We start from the raw sequence: 16,330 nt of genomic DNA on the forward strand, positions 1-16,330 counted from the left end.
TCAGCTGGACTGAGAGACATGTCCATGTTAACCAGGATGCTGCAGAAAAAAATTGTTAAATGTTGAATTGCTGTGGCAAAAGGGAAGGCAAAAATGAACTGTTGATTTCAGTGAATTCCTGTTATTTTTTAATACAAACTTTTTGTTAGAATTTTCCCACCCTCTCAACTGACATCTCAAATTAAACAATGAAGGACCAAACTTCTCATGTGGAGTTGACAATCAGCTCTTCTTGATTTAATTTATAATGAGGTTTTGCTCATTTAGTGTTTTCCATAACAAAAAATGAATGCAAGAATCATGAATGCATTAAGAGAGAAAAGTCAACAAGTCACATCCTAGATGAAGAGGACAAATAATTTGCACAAACCTGGAACAAAAAGAGTATGGGATGGGCAAGACAGGAAGCAGCTCTCTATGCCTCCTGTCTTACTGCATACTAGCTGAGCCTTGGGAGCTGGTTTGGCATTTGGGAGACATTTCACCATCTCTGAGGAGAAAAAAAAAAAGAAATGTAAAACAATTGGACACTGCCCAACCCAGCACCTTGTGTGCACACTTGGATACAATGGTGAGAAAAGGCAGGAAGTAGCAAAAACCATAATGACAGATACAATTGTTTCTGAAATAAGCATATATCTCATAAGGAAGAGCATTTGGATTGGGATGTTGAGCTCGTACTTGAAAATGAAACTCCCTTCACATTTTTAGACCTAAACTCTACACCAGCCTTTCTCTCCTATCCTCCATGTTGGGATCTTTGTGCTCTATGAGCACAATTCTGTGTGGTCATCTTGATCTCAGAAGCAATAGGTAACACTAAGCACCTGAGAGGTCCTTTCTCTGATTTGGAGGCACAGCTCTCTGATTTAACAGACCAACTACACACTGTGCACAGTGGTCTGTTTACTTAGATGACCACTAAAATTATATTTTTTAATTCTGTAACTCCCACTGACTTTTTAACTTTAGCTCCATGCTCTAGCTTCTGGATAAAGACAGAGCACCCTGAAGGTCTCACAAGTGACTCTTCACACTTGGGTAAGACAGTGCTTGTGTTTCAGCTGAAGACACATGAAGTTGTTGTTAATTGTTGGAGCAGTCTCTGTTTCACCCTGAGAAGATGGAATGACACCGATAACCATAAACCTCCATTTATTTTAATTTGCCTCTCCTTTGGATTGAAGTGTTACTTAAATACATCTTTCCCCTCACAAATGACAAGGCTCATTCTTGGCTGCAGCTGGCACATGCCATTACTTCCTACAGGGAGGAAGCCTCACTGATTCCTTCCTTTCCCCAGAGGGTTCCCCTCTGCCCTGTCTGCTGACCAAGTGCAGCTGGGCACCTCTTCAAGCAGCTACTTAAATCTCAGCCAGGTGGCTGTGGGGCAGTTCTTGCTTCAGCCCCATAGAAATGCTGTTTCAGGTACATGACTTTTCTCTGTTTCTTGCTACTTCTTCCAAACCTGCTCACCTTACAAGACAGGTTTGGCTGACATTTGTTTTTCTCACTGCTGACTGTAGTACTGTAAATGTCTTTTTTCCTACCTGTCAGCTTGCCAGCAGACAACACTGAGGTAGGGGCTGCTTCTGACACCACAGCTTCAGCAGCTAGACTGGTTTGGGTCTACCAGGCCTTGGCAAAAGCCCAGGAAAGTCATCATGAAACCAAGCAGTTCCAAAGCAGTAGCTGGAATGAGTGTTGCCTGACTTGGCTTGAGTGCAGAGGAAGAGTCCCAGCAGCCTCCAGCTGGTTTGTATTCCTGGCCTCACTGGTCATTAAATATAAATATATACAAGTCCCATAAACATGCCTGATGTTCACATCTCAGATATGGGAATAATCATCCTTCACTTATCTCCCTCCTAAGTCTTCTATGTTGCTCTGGTGATATCTTTAAGGAAACTATTTCCTTGGACTGTGGAGGCAACAAAACACAAAGTGCCACTGCTGAGCAAAAGAGGGTTTTGTTACTGCAAATGTCTCCAAGCCACATGGTTTCAGGATCACTAAATATAATTCTTCCACTTTTTATCATGCTTTTGTAACAATTTAGAGTATAGTTTCCTCTCAAAAATGTTGGTAATAAAGGCAGGTGATCAGCAGGGAGATGATGCTCATTTTAAGCCTCACTGAAGTCACCAACTACTAGAGTGTGTATCAATAGACAAGGGTGTTCTATTTCCATCTTCCAGCTAAGCATTATAAATAATGAGGAGAAATTTACAATCAGGAGAATATTTTCAATACAGCAACATTCTTAGTAGGCTGAGAGGGAATATAGCACAAGTAGTCTAACTTCATAGCAGACCTCCAAAACTTTTAGTCCCAGCTGCTAACTTACAAAATCCTTTCCAGAGGAATAACTGGTATATGGCAAGGGAGACCTAGTGGATAACTAAAAACCACAGTGAGCTAATTCTTGCTGTCACAATGCTTAGTTCTCTACATAGCAGGGAAGGTAATAGCCAGGTAAGCAGGAAAGTGAAGCACTTAATTGTGCTTGGGAAGAACATAGAGGCAAAGGCTGGAATTCAGCTTGAGGCTCTCACCTCCCACCCCACCTTGGTTATAAAGTGCTTTTTATACTGCTGTACCCATGTGAAAAAATGCCACAATTGCATGATCACACGAGGCCAGTGCAGTACTCTCTGCTCCAGATTAAGCAGTGCTTTCTCTCAGTATGGGCAGAGATTCCCTGAAGGGAGATCCCCCTTTTTCTTTTTCTGCCTTGCTCCCAGTTAGGTGTTACGTACCATCCCATCTCATCATGTGCCTATGAGAAGTTATTTGTGTCTAAAAAATGTGGCCATCATAAACCCCAGGAAGGCCATTCTCATTAAAAATAAATAAAAAAACCCCAGAATTAAAATCTCACAGAAAAGACTTTGGCTGTAGCCATGATCAAGATTTGCTGTGCTTCACATAAGACTCCAGAAAATCAAGCTATCTCTTTAAAGGATACAGAAATTCAGGTCTGCCACAAAGTGGCACTAGCAGCAAGTACCAAATTTTTCTGGTCTCAGGAATTGTGTTCATTTTGATTAATACTTTTGACATAGCTAGTGTCAGTACTTTATATGAAGCAGGACTTTTTCAGAGATAACTCGAAAAACTGGGGTGTGGTTCTGTGAATGTAGGTATTATATCCTACCATGTCCTACTTGTAAACAGTTAAATATTTTGAATATACTAAATTAGTGTTAGAGGTAAATAGAGTAATAGCTGACATTACAGGGATGGGAAGAGGGCAAATTAAGGACAAAAGTATAAAATACCTCCGATAACAACAACAACATCAACAACAGCAACAACAACAACAACAATAATAATAATAGACTTAGATTTCTGTGAATGGAGTCCTAAACTTAAAAAAACTATTTCACACAAATAAAATCTAACATATTGCTGATTTGCTAATCGACCTAGAATTGTATCCTAGCCCACGGAGCTCCACAGGATCAGGTGTATCTGAGTTTGTAAAATGAATTTGGGGATCTAGATTGTGAAAATGCAGCCTCTCTAAAACAAAACCATAGGCTTTTGCACCCTCCTGGAGAACACATTCACCACAGTCACCTCTGAGTCACACTTCCACACTTACCAACACAGTCCTTTTTATTCCAGTGCAGTTTCTTTCCAGGTGGGCAGACACACTCATAGCTCCCCATGGTATTAAGGCACCCAAAGTCACAGCTACCATTGCTGATGCTGCATTCATCAATATCTGAAAACATATTTAAAGTTGTGAAGCGTCTTAACCATGTGTATACACATATACTGTACATTAGGACACGAGTTGCATAAGGAAACCTATTTCTACTGCATCTTTTACAATGGAGCCCATATAAACATGTATAAAGACAGACAGTGCCAAACAACTGTAGTGCATATTGCTTGTATTTGTCCTTAAACTGTACAGCTCCTACTCTCCCAAGGATTTATGCATTTGATACTGTTTACTTGTCAGGACCAGTTACACTGAAATTTTTGAGTACAAAACATGCTCAAAAAGTTTCTGCAGCATCTGGACAATAATGGACTATACAGAAAAATGGCATAAACCTCTGTGAGATTACATCACCTCAGCAAAACAAGGAGATAAATTCTCCACAGTGATTCCCAGAGTTTCTTTTAGAAGTTCAGGTGAAGAAGGAAATGATGCTTTTGAAAGAAACTAAGCAGTTAAAGGGTAGTTTAGACTTCCACTCCTCGAATAAAAATAAAAGGTAAAGTTTGCAAGAAGGTGAAGAAGTTATGTGTGTTATCCCTGATATTCCACAGAAAATATTTTGACTTTTGATACATTAGAAAAATATTTAGCCAGTATTAAGTGTATCTTTTTTAGTCCATGCATTCAGGATTCATATACTCGTGCCAACAAGGTCAATCTCTCATCTCCTCTCTTTCCACCACCAGAAAGAACACTTATTTATTTAATGAGCCAAAATGCCACCAAATCAACAGGAGACACACAGAATTCCTAATGCTCTGGCTCACTGGCAGACCTCAAAATTAAGCATGCAAGGACTAAAACTAATGACAGGCCTAAGTGGTAAAACTTGGGGCCTGGACAAGTTTGGATTCAGAGTTGTGATTTTGCATCTGCTCATAATGGAAAGAAGCAGGAGGTTTGGATCCAGTTATGTTTTTGCTCAGAGTTAAGCACTGAGTATTTCCAGTGAGAGTTTTGGTCCTTCTTCAGTCTTACTGAAAAGACTGAAACTGAACTGAGGCTGAAGGTTATTTAAAGACTGAGGCAGAACCCCAAACTTTGAGACTCTCCCTAAATTAGTGCATTAAGTAATTAAGGAATTAACAGTGAAACTGAAGATCAGTCTCTCTACACCTCATATAACACAGGTCCCAAAAACTTTCAGACTCTGAATTTGCTTTCACAACTGCTTTCAAGTGGGATCTGTTCCCAAACTGCTTCCTTAGACGGATTCTTATTTCTTTTCCTGTCTGCCCCTACTCTTATCAGGAATTCATGTGATACTTCTCCACAAAAGAGAGACCAGCATACACCTCCAACATCCTTCCCCCAAAAAAGAAGCCATGCAGAGATACCATTAGCAGTGTCTCATGTTGACATTACAAAATCAGATGAACTCAGCCCTCAGAAGTGAGGGGCCAGCCTTTGTTTCTGCTACATTAGCTGAACCTCTCGTTTGGTCACTGTGATAATGTTGCACTTCAAAAATATCCCTCTCCTACATAATGAAACATTACAGCACCAATTCTTTCCAGTCATGCCAAAAAGGCTGAGGTCCCCAGAAGATGGGAGGAAGATCCCCCACAGCCTTCTGTTATGCATTTCAGAGGCAGTTTATGCCACAGACTGCTAAGGACAAACGCCATCAAAGCCAAAATATGCAAACTGACTTATTTCCCCTATTCTCTTTGGTGCCAATCATATGATGCCTCCCTGCAGTAGTGAGTAACCTCAGTCCTGTGGAAGTTCTGATCAAAAAGTGGTGGGACATTGGTTTTCATTGCTGTTTTTCTCTTGGGAATGCTTCAGCATATTTGAGATACTGTAATTTTAGTCACAGCCAGCTCATGATATTTTAAGTGTATTTTAACATTATGTCTTTAGCATCTTGAGTTATAAAACCTTAATCTAAAAGAATGAGTGTCTCTGTAAACAGTTCCCAAAGCAAACAAACACACATGTAAGCAAAACTCAGTTTCCAAACCTCCACAGTGTGTCAGTCCATACAAGGTGTAGCCTTTGTGGCAGAGACACTCAAAGCTTCCAGGGTAGTTGATACAGGTGTGGTCACAGGTCCGTTCAAAGGAGCACTCATCTATATCTGAATGAATAGAAAAAGCATGAAGAAATCAGATTTAATCAGGTTACACTGAATGACTGGATTTTCTCACTAGGTTGCAACGCCTTGTTACTGATAGAATATCCTTTACCATCCCATGTAAAATCTGAATAAAATATCATTCTCATTCCTCTAGTGCCTTGTAAAGAAAATACTCACAGGTACATGGAGAAGAACAACAAGAGATAATTTGGTAAAACCCAATGAAGGTTGTATTATGTACATTCCCCATTAGATGGCAACCTTTAACTTCTGATCATACTGACCCAGCAGGGCTGGGCAAGTACGGAGCTTTTGGGGAAGTTAGCGGCACAATGGAAAAAAGGTTTAGGTTGAATCAAGCAATTCCCTCTTTCACTGACCAATATCCTGACATCCTGCCCAGCAGGACAGGAAGTTGCTCCCAGACTTCTGCTCTGCCTTGCAAGACTGTACAGACTTGCAGAGGGTAAGCAAAATACTGCCGGAGAAACCCTCATAAGGAATGAACAGGCTGCACCAAGCACTGAAAATATTAGCCCAATATTCTAGCCAACTCAAGAAAATATGACCTCTTCCCCTTAAAAAAAGCCAAGCAGCTGTAATTATCACTGCCAGTAATGTGAAACCCTGGCTTACACAGCCTCTTCCATCCAGCAAGCTATGAAAAAGCAACCGAGAGCACATTGCTTCCAGGACAGTACAAAGGCTTTGCTCAGCAGGTGCTGTGGAGGTTGATATGAGAGCAGCCCTGACAGAATGGACTTGCTGGAAAAATTAAAAATTTACAGGTCAGAAAATTGAATACAATGACATTATTTGAGAGTGGTCATTTCAATAAATCTCATTCCTCCAATGTTTCTCAGTTATAAATGAATGGAATAGCATTCCTATGACAATTTCCACAATTTCTAGAGCTAGCTTTTAAGAACAAAACTTGAACAACCCCATTACAAATGTAACTTAGACTTTCATATTGTGCATGCTTGGAAAGCTTTTGGTGTTTGGAAACACTTGAAAACTCACCATACTTCAGGGGACTCTAACCCAATTCCTATATTCAAGTGTTATTTACAAAGTTTTGAGATTTCATGAAGCATTCTAAGTCTCATTCTGTTATTATAAATACAAATACTTACCTTCCAGAACTATAAAATTAAGATTTCCTGTATGAGTACACAAACCCAAATCTGTGTGAGAGTTCACGCACAAATTTAGAATGACACATACAGCTATATTTTATATGACCTCCAACTTTAAATGTTTCAAAACATTCACACAAAAGATAATTCACAATGTAGGAATCAACTGTTCAGGCAAATGCATAACATAAAATGAAATAAACATGATGAACAGAAATCTGTGCTGTCCAGTTTTACGTGTGCATCACAATCACTTTCTCTGATAAAGTTACAAAAAGATGACAACTGAGCTTTTCTCTTTCTTACACCTATTTAATTTTAAATGCATTTTTTATTCCATTTTTAAATATCATTTTAGTTCTGAAAGTAATTTCTTTTTAAGGTTTCTTTTATAGTCTTGGAAATGTGCAGCTTTTGAATTCACATAAATGGCAAACTGTTTCAGCTTTCTCTAAATAAATACACAAAGTAAAATCATTTGGGAATGAACACTGCAGCTATAGTTTAAAGGATTTTTAATGTTTAAGATGCCAAATCATACATCATGGTTTCATTCATGTGTAACCTCGTTCACTACATGGAATTGAGGGAGATTTACAAAAGCAGTTCATTTTCTGGCCTCTGACTTACCTTGGGAATCTCTTTTTCAGAACCAATTTCGTATTTCTGAACAGTGATCTTATCCTGCACTAGTTTAGTCCATAGTGTTTATGCACTGCTTTCCCATGCAGAACTGTGTGTTGCTGCATACAGGGTTTATTTTTCTTCCATTAAGGAGGATGCATTTCCCTCTTTGCCCGTGGAAGGACAGTCTGCCTGGTGACGTGACCACTGCTTGCCAAGTACCAGGCACTCAGGATGGCCAAATGCATTTCTGCTCCATAGCTTTTTCACCCTTGAAACCCCTCAGCCCCCTCCTGCTGCTGCTCTCAGACACTCGGGCTGCTGAGTTCAGCATCCTGCTGGAACAAGGGCTCCCCTGGCCGAGCCTCAGCCCCGCAGCTCCCGGCTGAGGCAGGCAGGGAGGGAGCCAGCTTTCTGCACAATCACCAACCCCCTGAGGAATTCAGCACTTGTCATAGAAAAGGCAAAAATATGCATCACATACTCTTCATTACAAGAAACTGGTGGTGTGATACAGGATGCTGAAATCCTCCCCCCTTTTTTTTTTTTTTTTAAACTCTGAAATCTGTGCTCTGGATGATGTTATCCCCAGGGTCCCAGGAACTTTGAAGCTGGCCCTCACACATCTGTGGTGCTTCACAATACCTCTCCATATTTAGGCTGAAAGGATGTGCTTATTTCCCACCACCCTCATGACACAGGTGTATCTCACAAGACACCACAGAGCTGGGAATTTAACCTTCCCAGCCCTGGGTTTCAAATCCTGCTTTACCACAAGAACAGAGAACAAACATGGGGATCTAAACCCTGTCTCCTTTGTACAAGCAACTCTACAAAATCTGGTAGCCTCATCTATTTAAGAGAAGTCAAAAAATACAAAATCAGAGATGTGGAAGGTTACAGTCACGCTCCCACCACCATGTACACGCTCAAATACACAGACATTTAGGAATTGTGTTGCTCTGAATTTTCCCCCTCCCACACCCCAAAATAAATACTTATAAATTAACTTCCTGGGTCTAAGGTACTCTTAAAATGATTTAAAGTTATTAAAATTTATTTTCTAGACTGTTTGGAGATAAAAAGTCAAAATCTTGTGGTTTTGAAGTACTGCAGTGGAAAACTTCAGCTTAAAGGTGAAGTTTGTATTCTATTTTTGATGCATTTGGCATAAAGTCACATGCAGTCCAAGCTGTCTCCGAACATTTCAGATTTGCTAACGCACTTATCTGACATCAAACATATTTTTTAAATTTTACTTAGCCAAAATTTCATGGCACATTCACCACTGCAATCAGCGTAGGTGACTGTGTCATTTCAGCAGATTAAGAGGTGTCTTCACAGCTGAGCTGTGCAAAGCTTACAGGGCCTAGGGGGCCAAATTCTCTGCTGGTAGCACACAATTAGTCTCCTGCCAATTTTTTTTTAGGAATACTAATGATACATATAAAATCTGAGAAAGGAGCTCCCTACTTCACAGCAGACCCAGTGGAAGTGCTAAGTTCAGGGGCTGGAGCAGGTGACCTCCAAAGGTCTTTTCCAGACTCCACCAGGGATTCATGGGCACACTGACAGTGCCAGACCTCTTCATGGTGTCCTGTGCTGCTCACAGCTCTCCTTCCAGTTCCTGTTTCCAAGACATCAAGGCATCATCTCAGGCTGAATAAAGTCCAATATCTCTTCTAGCAAGCCATGTTCTCACCTCCAAAGAGAATGTTTGAGGAAACACTCCTTAATTTTTCCCTAGAATGGATTCAACTAGAAGAGATTGTTCAATGGTTTAATAAAAGAGCAGGATTTCCCTGGGGTTTTGAGGGAAGCAATTTTTGGCAGTAGTGGCCATGCTCAATAATATTAGTTTGGCTAGGTTCCTATTATTTCAAGTCAGCATTTGGATTTTATTGTTGATTTTTCAATCATATGTAGCTTTTATTTTTTTTTTCAGTTCAGGCTTTCCCATGTTAAACGATACCATAATGATCTTTACTTTTCTTGAATGTAAAGATTTTTAGTGGGTGTCAGATTGTCAGTACTGCAAAGTAAATTCTTCTATCTCCAAAAGGGAGCTACCAGAGATCGAATTTCTTCTAAGTTTCCTCAAACAGATGTGTCTCAAAGGTGACCTGAGGGAGCAGGGAATAAAGCAGCTCATTTTCCATGCTCATTCAAGTCCCTGCCCTTTCCACTAGTGCTGCCACTAGACTCCCAATTACAGTAGCACCAATTGTTCTGTGGTTTGTGTGATGTGGACACTGACTCATTTGTAGACATAGAGCGCAGGGCACCCAGAAGCCATCACACAGCAGTGATTTTTGCTAAGCCTGGACCTGAGCTGGATTCCCACCAGCAGCACTGAAGTGAAAGGCTCCTTTCTGTACAGTTTCCAACACTCAGACACAGTGCCCTGTACTCCTGATTGTCTTCACTCTAAAATAAATTTCTGAGTAATAAGAAGGAACCAGTGATCAGGAAATCAAAGCATAAAGCAGGACATTTCAAAAAAACCATTAGCATTACAAACAAGCAGCCCAGCACCAGACACATCCAGGTGAAACTGGTAAATCCTGCTGGATTTAGAGGTGTTTTTGAACTGCAGACTGATGCAGGAACTGCTGTGACTCCCTGACAGAAAGCACATATGCAAAACTCACTTACACAGAGGTGGGATTTGAGGGTTGTGGTTAGAGAACTGAAGAATTCAATGCCCAGCTTTCCAATTTCACATTAAAAATCTACTTCAAAAATGAGGATTGTGCCATCTCTGTTTTCCTTAATGTAATTTTGTTAATATTAAGAACAAGTGAAGAAATTGTTTAGAGAAAATTAATGGTCATCTCAACAGCTTCTCTTGAGACATACACTACGTAGCTAGGTCAAATTATGAAACTGGGAGCCTCCTTCCAAAACACAGGTCATATATCATAACTGCCAAAGAGTTTAGTCTTGAGCCTGGAGTATTTTTCACCTGATCTGAAAAAAAAAGCAGTAAGGAGAGATCACTGTTATTTGGTGGTGCTATTTGTGCTACAGAGAACAAGACAGGAATGGCTCAAAGGCAGTCAACAAAAGCTATAACAGGCATGGGGAACAGAGTGCAGACTGTAAAGGTCCTGGACACTGTAAGCAAAAAACTCATCTTACATTTGATTTGTCTGCGTTTGGTGAGGCAAGACGTTAATTTATCTGTTTTGTAAATATGCAGTTATCTAGTGAAGTATGCACTAGATAACTGCATATTTACAAAATAGATAAATGAAATTTAGATATACTATTTCAAATATAAGTAAAACAGAAAAGAAATATTTTTTACTAAGAAATTGAATGTACAATAAAAATAAAAGGATATATCTATCTCTACTCTTTCATCAGTAGAAGTGACTGATGACACCCTGAATGCTGGTAGAATCAGTCAAAAATGGTAATTTTTGATATTACAACAATACTTTAAAGTGCTATTACAGCTGTGAGTCCATACAGTCCCAATCCTCTCAGTAAGTTTAGGTATACCTTGATTATGGCAGCAAAGATTTTTTTCTATCTCATAACTGCTGCCCAGGCTGCTATCCACCACAAGGAACCTGTGGCTTTCAGATTCAGGTGTTGGTGGGGGTTCAGCCCCAGGCTGGGAGCAGTGGCCCAGGTGTCTCAGTGCAGTGGGCACAGCAAAGCCACTCTCAGGGCACTGGGGTTATCTCCCAACAAGGCCACATTCTCCTCGTGCAAAGGCCCACAAGATGTAGCTCTGCTTTGTCCATCTCACACAGCCCTGGTTTATTTTTAACCCCCAAGCCAGATGTGGACTCAGTGTGGAGCACCCCAGGCCATGCTCACAAGCCAAACTCAAGTTTAGTCAGAAAGTTTTGTATTCACCTTTCTCAGCTTCCAAGTTATCGGCTCCTGTGAGAAACAGAGCCTTTCCTTGTTCTCATTCATTAAGCACACATACATAGGAACTCTAAAGAAGTGTTACATGATGTTTTTAAAATAAACACTCATGCTTTTTTTGTATGTATTTTGGCTGAAAGTTATATTCTGTCTTCTCCTGCCCCCACCTCCACTTTCTGTGGGGAGCTGATACCACCCATGTAATGTTGTTCACCTCACGGCCGAGCCAGCCCGGTTTCCAACAATATTTGACAGACATTAGGGAAACCACATATCTTAATCTGAGTGGTTGTTGGACCACAGGGAGCCATGATTCAAGCTATGTTCCCCAACAAATGCTGGTTTAAATTCAATGCTGGGAAGGCATTGTTTTGCTGCAGCAGCCACGTGATGGGGTTTGCACCACATCTCAGGTTTTCTGATCCACAGTGCCTTAGCCCTGTTCACAGTTAGTAAAATGCATCCTCCATGTGAGCACGTAGCTCTTTAATACACGGCCAACCCTGACCAAGAGGAATGGCTTACAGCTAACTTCTCCTTAAGTTTCAAGGCCTACAGAAATAAAACCAATGAAAAGGAAGCAGGGAAAGATGTAGTAATGTACAAATCTTCTACTTCATTACCTTCCCACTGAGTGCTTCTGGAGCAGGCTAACACCAAGGGGGAAAAAAATAGCCATAACCCCAGGCCTTTAAAAGTAATTGAAAACCCACACCCATTTAGACTTCCCACTGCATTACTGAGCTGCAATCATCCTGCTGCTGAGACTTAATTGTTAATAACATACCTAATGACCTGCAGAAAAAACAGATCTGGCATTAATTGCCGTACTTTTAATGGGAAGTGCTAAGTGCCCAGGTAGCACAGTCTCATCTTGTAGTTCAGAAATTGGAGTGGGAAACTGTCCATTATGACTAATGTTGACTTGGACTAAAGCATTTATTTATTTAAGAACTTTATTGCTCACAGTTAAGTATGTGATTAGTGAAGACCAAATGTAACCCACTAATCAGGGGCTGAAAGACTTCTGAAGGAAATTGATTCTGTTCGCAAGGAAATGTGCTTTTTATTAGAGATGATTTGTTAGAATGCAAAGAAGTAATAAAACAAATAAATGTATATAAACAGCAAAAGAACCCTTCAGTATATGTTTGAGACAGAGGCAATAAATAATTAGAAACCTGTGACTTATTTATGTAAGCATCCCACTGAGGAGATATTTAAAGGATTTAGCAGTACACAACAAAGTGACTGCTACTCAGCTTCAGGGATAGCCACATAGTTTATAGCTGTACTAAGGACAAAAGTTATCATCTGCCTCAGAATCCTGTCTGTATGTTTTTATTCAGTATATTGAGATCCTGAAAACAGCTTGTTTTCATCTACCTCCCAGCTTATCTGTACTTACAGCAAGCTCAATAACCCCTTATCTCTGCTTCTGGGGCTGTGGCTCCTAGGACAGGCCATGTCTTTCTGTGTCTTCATACAGTACCAAATGCAGTATGAACACTCCATACAGCTCTGGTGCAAGCGCAGTTTAGGGAGCCACAGGTGCCTCTGTTGTTTATCATTTGGTCTGATCATTTTAGATACTCTCGTTTTCCTTTAAGGAATATCTGGGCATCAGTAACTTCTCCTGTTACTGTGTGTTCTCACACTTCTGCTGCATGTCTGAAATTGAATAATGTCTTCCAAGACATAATCCAGAAACTGGATGTTTATTTTGATAGAATGAGGACATTTATTACCAACATTAAATACTCATACTCTTTTAGTCCAACCTCCTGTACTTAAGCAGCCTCCAGCATTTTGCTGGTAAACTCCAAAAGCATGCCTGTCCCAGAAGGGATTGTCTAGGTGTTTTCCTGAACAGATCCCTTAATCTTTTTCATCAATTTAACTTTCGGAGTTTAAATTGGTGTGATCCCTTTTAACTGATAAAATTTGTAAAGGCTGAATACACTTAGAGGCTGAATTTATCTTAGAAAGTGCAGTGCATACCTGATCCTTTCAGGAATAAGCAGGTACCTCCTTTTAGATTTCTCATATTATTTTCTTGGGCCTGAGGTTACACACAAGAAAGTAGGAATGATTCCAACTGAGCAGCTCCCTTGGGCTGGCTGGCTGCCTCTACTAATTCCTGTGAATTCACCTCAGTTCAAAAGACAGCAATCTTTCATTGGGTGTTAGAGGAACTGCAGCAGGCAGGTCCTTCTTTGATGCTAAGCACCAAGGGGACCACTCTTCACCTAGCAAACTCATCATCCTCATTAACATCACAGCAACTGGTTTCCCACTATTTACCTAGATGTTAAAGCAAAGGGAACTGCTTTTAGGAAGAGCAAGGCAGTACATTTGGGAAGGTCTTTAAAGGCAAATGGCAGCTTGTTTCCTTTATCTCTGCTATCAGACCTTATCAAAAGAGACCAGTTGCACTTTCTGTGAACCACCATGCTATCTCTGAAGTTTGAAAACAAAAGGAAAGCAGGTTAAAAAGCAAGACTTGGCAATAAAATTGTAGGCCTAGATTCCTTGCTCCCTCTCCTCAGTAAACACAATCTTTTCTCTAGGAATTCTTCCAAGAGAGATTTATGTGATCTCACGTAGCAACAAATTAATTTTTCCCCTCTCTTTTCAGTTTCTTTCAAAAATTCCATATTTAGTTTTTCTTCCACACAGAATCCACAAGCTCCTTCTCTTCCACAAGCTTCCCTCAGGACTTCCTCTGAGTCTGCAGAAATGGGGCTGTGGAACAACATCTCACTGCAGTAAATGCCCGTTCCCTCAACACTCGTGTGTGTTCCCTTAACGCGTGTGCCAAGCCCAGTGACCCCCACTCATTCCTCTTCCTGTCAGCCCTGCAGAGCCAAGTCTGCTCCCAGGCACTATGGCTTTGTTCTGCTTCATGCATCAGCCATACATTTGCTTGCTTTTGCATCACCAAGGGGTGGGAAGGTTTATGCTTTTGGATGGAAACTGCAGAATCTGGCAATTTCAGCCAGGCAAAAGTTGGCAGCCAGCTCTGGGGTCTTTGGGGTTTCTTTGACTGTAGGTGATGGGATTTGGACCAAGGCTTTTTCTATAATGAAATACATCATCATTATCACCACCATTATTATTATTATTATATTATTTCTCTGCTGTTGAATAAAAAAAAAATAATTCTGACATGTTTCTCTGCAGCAGCATGGAAGACCTCATCATCTGATATTTTTGGGGGCAGCACCAAACTTAAAACCAGAATAACAGTAGAGGATTACCTGATAAATTCAATTTTGGCAGATAATTATTTTTTCTAATATTTTAAACATGGTTGAGCAAAACTACTTGCTAAATCTTAGTTCTGCAAGCAGAGCTGGGGAATTGCAGGGTCAACTTTTCACCATGTGACTGCTGAGGAGGGAAAGGTGCCTGACCTCAAGTGCCAAGTCAAGTTTCCCTCTTCCTCCAATTCTTCATCTGAGCTCAATTCTGAATTCAGTCAGCTGTCCTAGCAGAGAGAAGAATGAGAAAACCAATGCTGTCACCAGAGACAGCTCTGCAGATACTTTCAAATAGAGAAGTTAAAAAAAGAAAGGGATTTTTTTTTTTTAGGTAAGAAAGTTTGCCTGGTCTCTTATGGAACATGGAAAAAACCTACTAATAACTAGACACAATGGTATAAAATTAGTAAATCTGCCCAAGGTCACAGGCACAAAGTGAGCCTAGGGAGGTGTTCTATAAAGGCATTTGGAAGGGAAGATTTCAAATTGGTATTGGTTTTCTCTGTTGAGCACATCACACTTAACCTCACCATAAGCTCATGGCAGTTCTCTCATCCTGCCTTTTCTCCATACTGCCATCTTTGTGAATAACAATTTTGAGAGGATTTCCAAATGATTTTTAAAACATATAAAAATGCACGATAGGGATCTGAACCTGAGTAAAGCACCATTATCTTCTAACATCCAAAGCTAATAGTATAAAAAATGCCTAAGTACACTTAATGGTATAATTCACTTTTATAACCTATTACTTAAAAAATCAATAGGAAATGAGTTAAGCTAAGCATTTTGTCAGATCACAGGAGCTACAAAATCTTCCTGTGATTGCATCAGGAAGGGATGGAAGTGCTTGGTGGAAGGCCAAAGAAAGTCCAAATACATTTTCAACTTCAGTAACGGCAAATCAGAGAAAGGTCAAGAAAGCTGTGAAAAATGAGCCTGACTCAAAACTGTACCCCCTGAATGCTTAACCTGGAGAATGCCAAGCGCAGCAACAGCCAGTGGCATTTTTGATAAAGTCAAAGCTGTTATGTGAGTTAGCACCAATGAAGCTGTAGCAGTGTGGGCACCTTGGATGACAACTCTTCTCAAAGTATGAACATTCCAGGGACCAATCTGTGCAAGCACATCTTCAGTGCTCTGTAAAAGGTGCACCTGTGCTAACAAATGCATTTCTTGGCAGAAGTGGGGACCACCATCCTCCACACATCTCTGGTGCTGAATTTATTTGTTTTATAGCTTTCTCACATTAGGTACAGATTATCTTTGACATACAATTTTGAAACAGAAGTATTTATGGTATGAAAATACAGATCCTCTCGAGCCAATCTGTATTTCTCTGTGGGACAGTTGGACACAACCACTTCCCAGCTACACAAGATCCTCCAGGCTTTGAGGGCTGAATCTGCTGTGACATGAAGTGAAAGAGAGACTGTGACAAGTAAGGCAAAAGCCTAATTTTCTGTGTGAAGGACATCTTGAAACTGGAAACTAAAATTGTGCCAATGCTCAGACTTCCCAGACACTACCCTTGCTCTTGGGCTACATTTACCTGTCCCAGCTCCTCCCCACCCCTCTCCATTACTTGAGGGCTTTGTGT

General features: G+C 40.5%; 1 protein-coding gene across 1 annotated transcript in view; it reads right to left on the reverse strand.

Annotated features, from left to right (window-relative positions):
• The window catches only part of SCUBE1 (signal peptide, CUB domain and EGF like domain containing 1), a 187,945-nt gene that overhangs the window by 18,074 nt on the left and 153,541 nt on the right, over positions 1-16,330 (reverse strand). The window contains exons 10-12 of the mRNA XM_054282072.1: positions 5,703-5,819; positions 3,608-3,730; positions 371-490 (exon numbers count right to left, since the gene is read on the reverse strand). Of these exons, the coding sequence (XP_054138047.1) occupies positions 371-490; positions 3,608-3,730; positions 5,703-5,819 (360 nt within the window). The remainder of the gene's footprint in view (positions 1-370; positions 491-3,607; positions 3,731-5,702; positions 5,820-16,330) is intronic.

Source organism: Melozone crissalis, unplaced genomic scaffold (genome assembly GCF_028551555.1).
Source record: "Melozone crissalis strain CALT ecotype California unplaced genomic scaffold, PUWL_Pcris_2 ptg000033l_1, whole genome shotgun sequence".
NCBI lineage: Eukaryota > Metazoa > Chordata > Aves > Passeriformes > Passerellidae > Melozone > Melozone crissalis.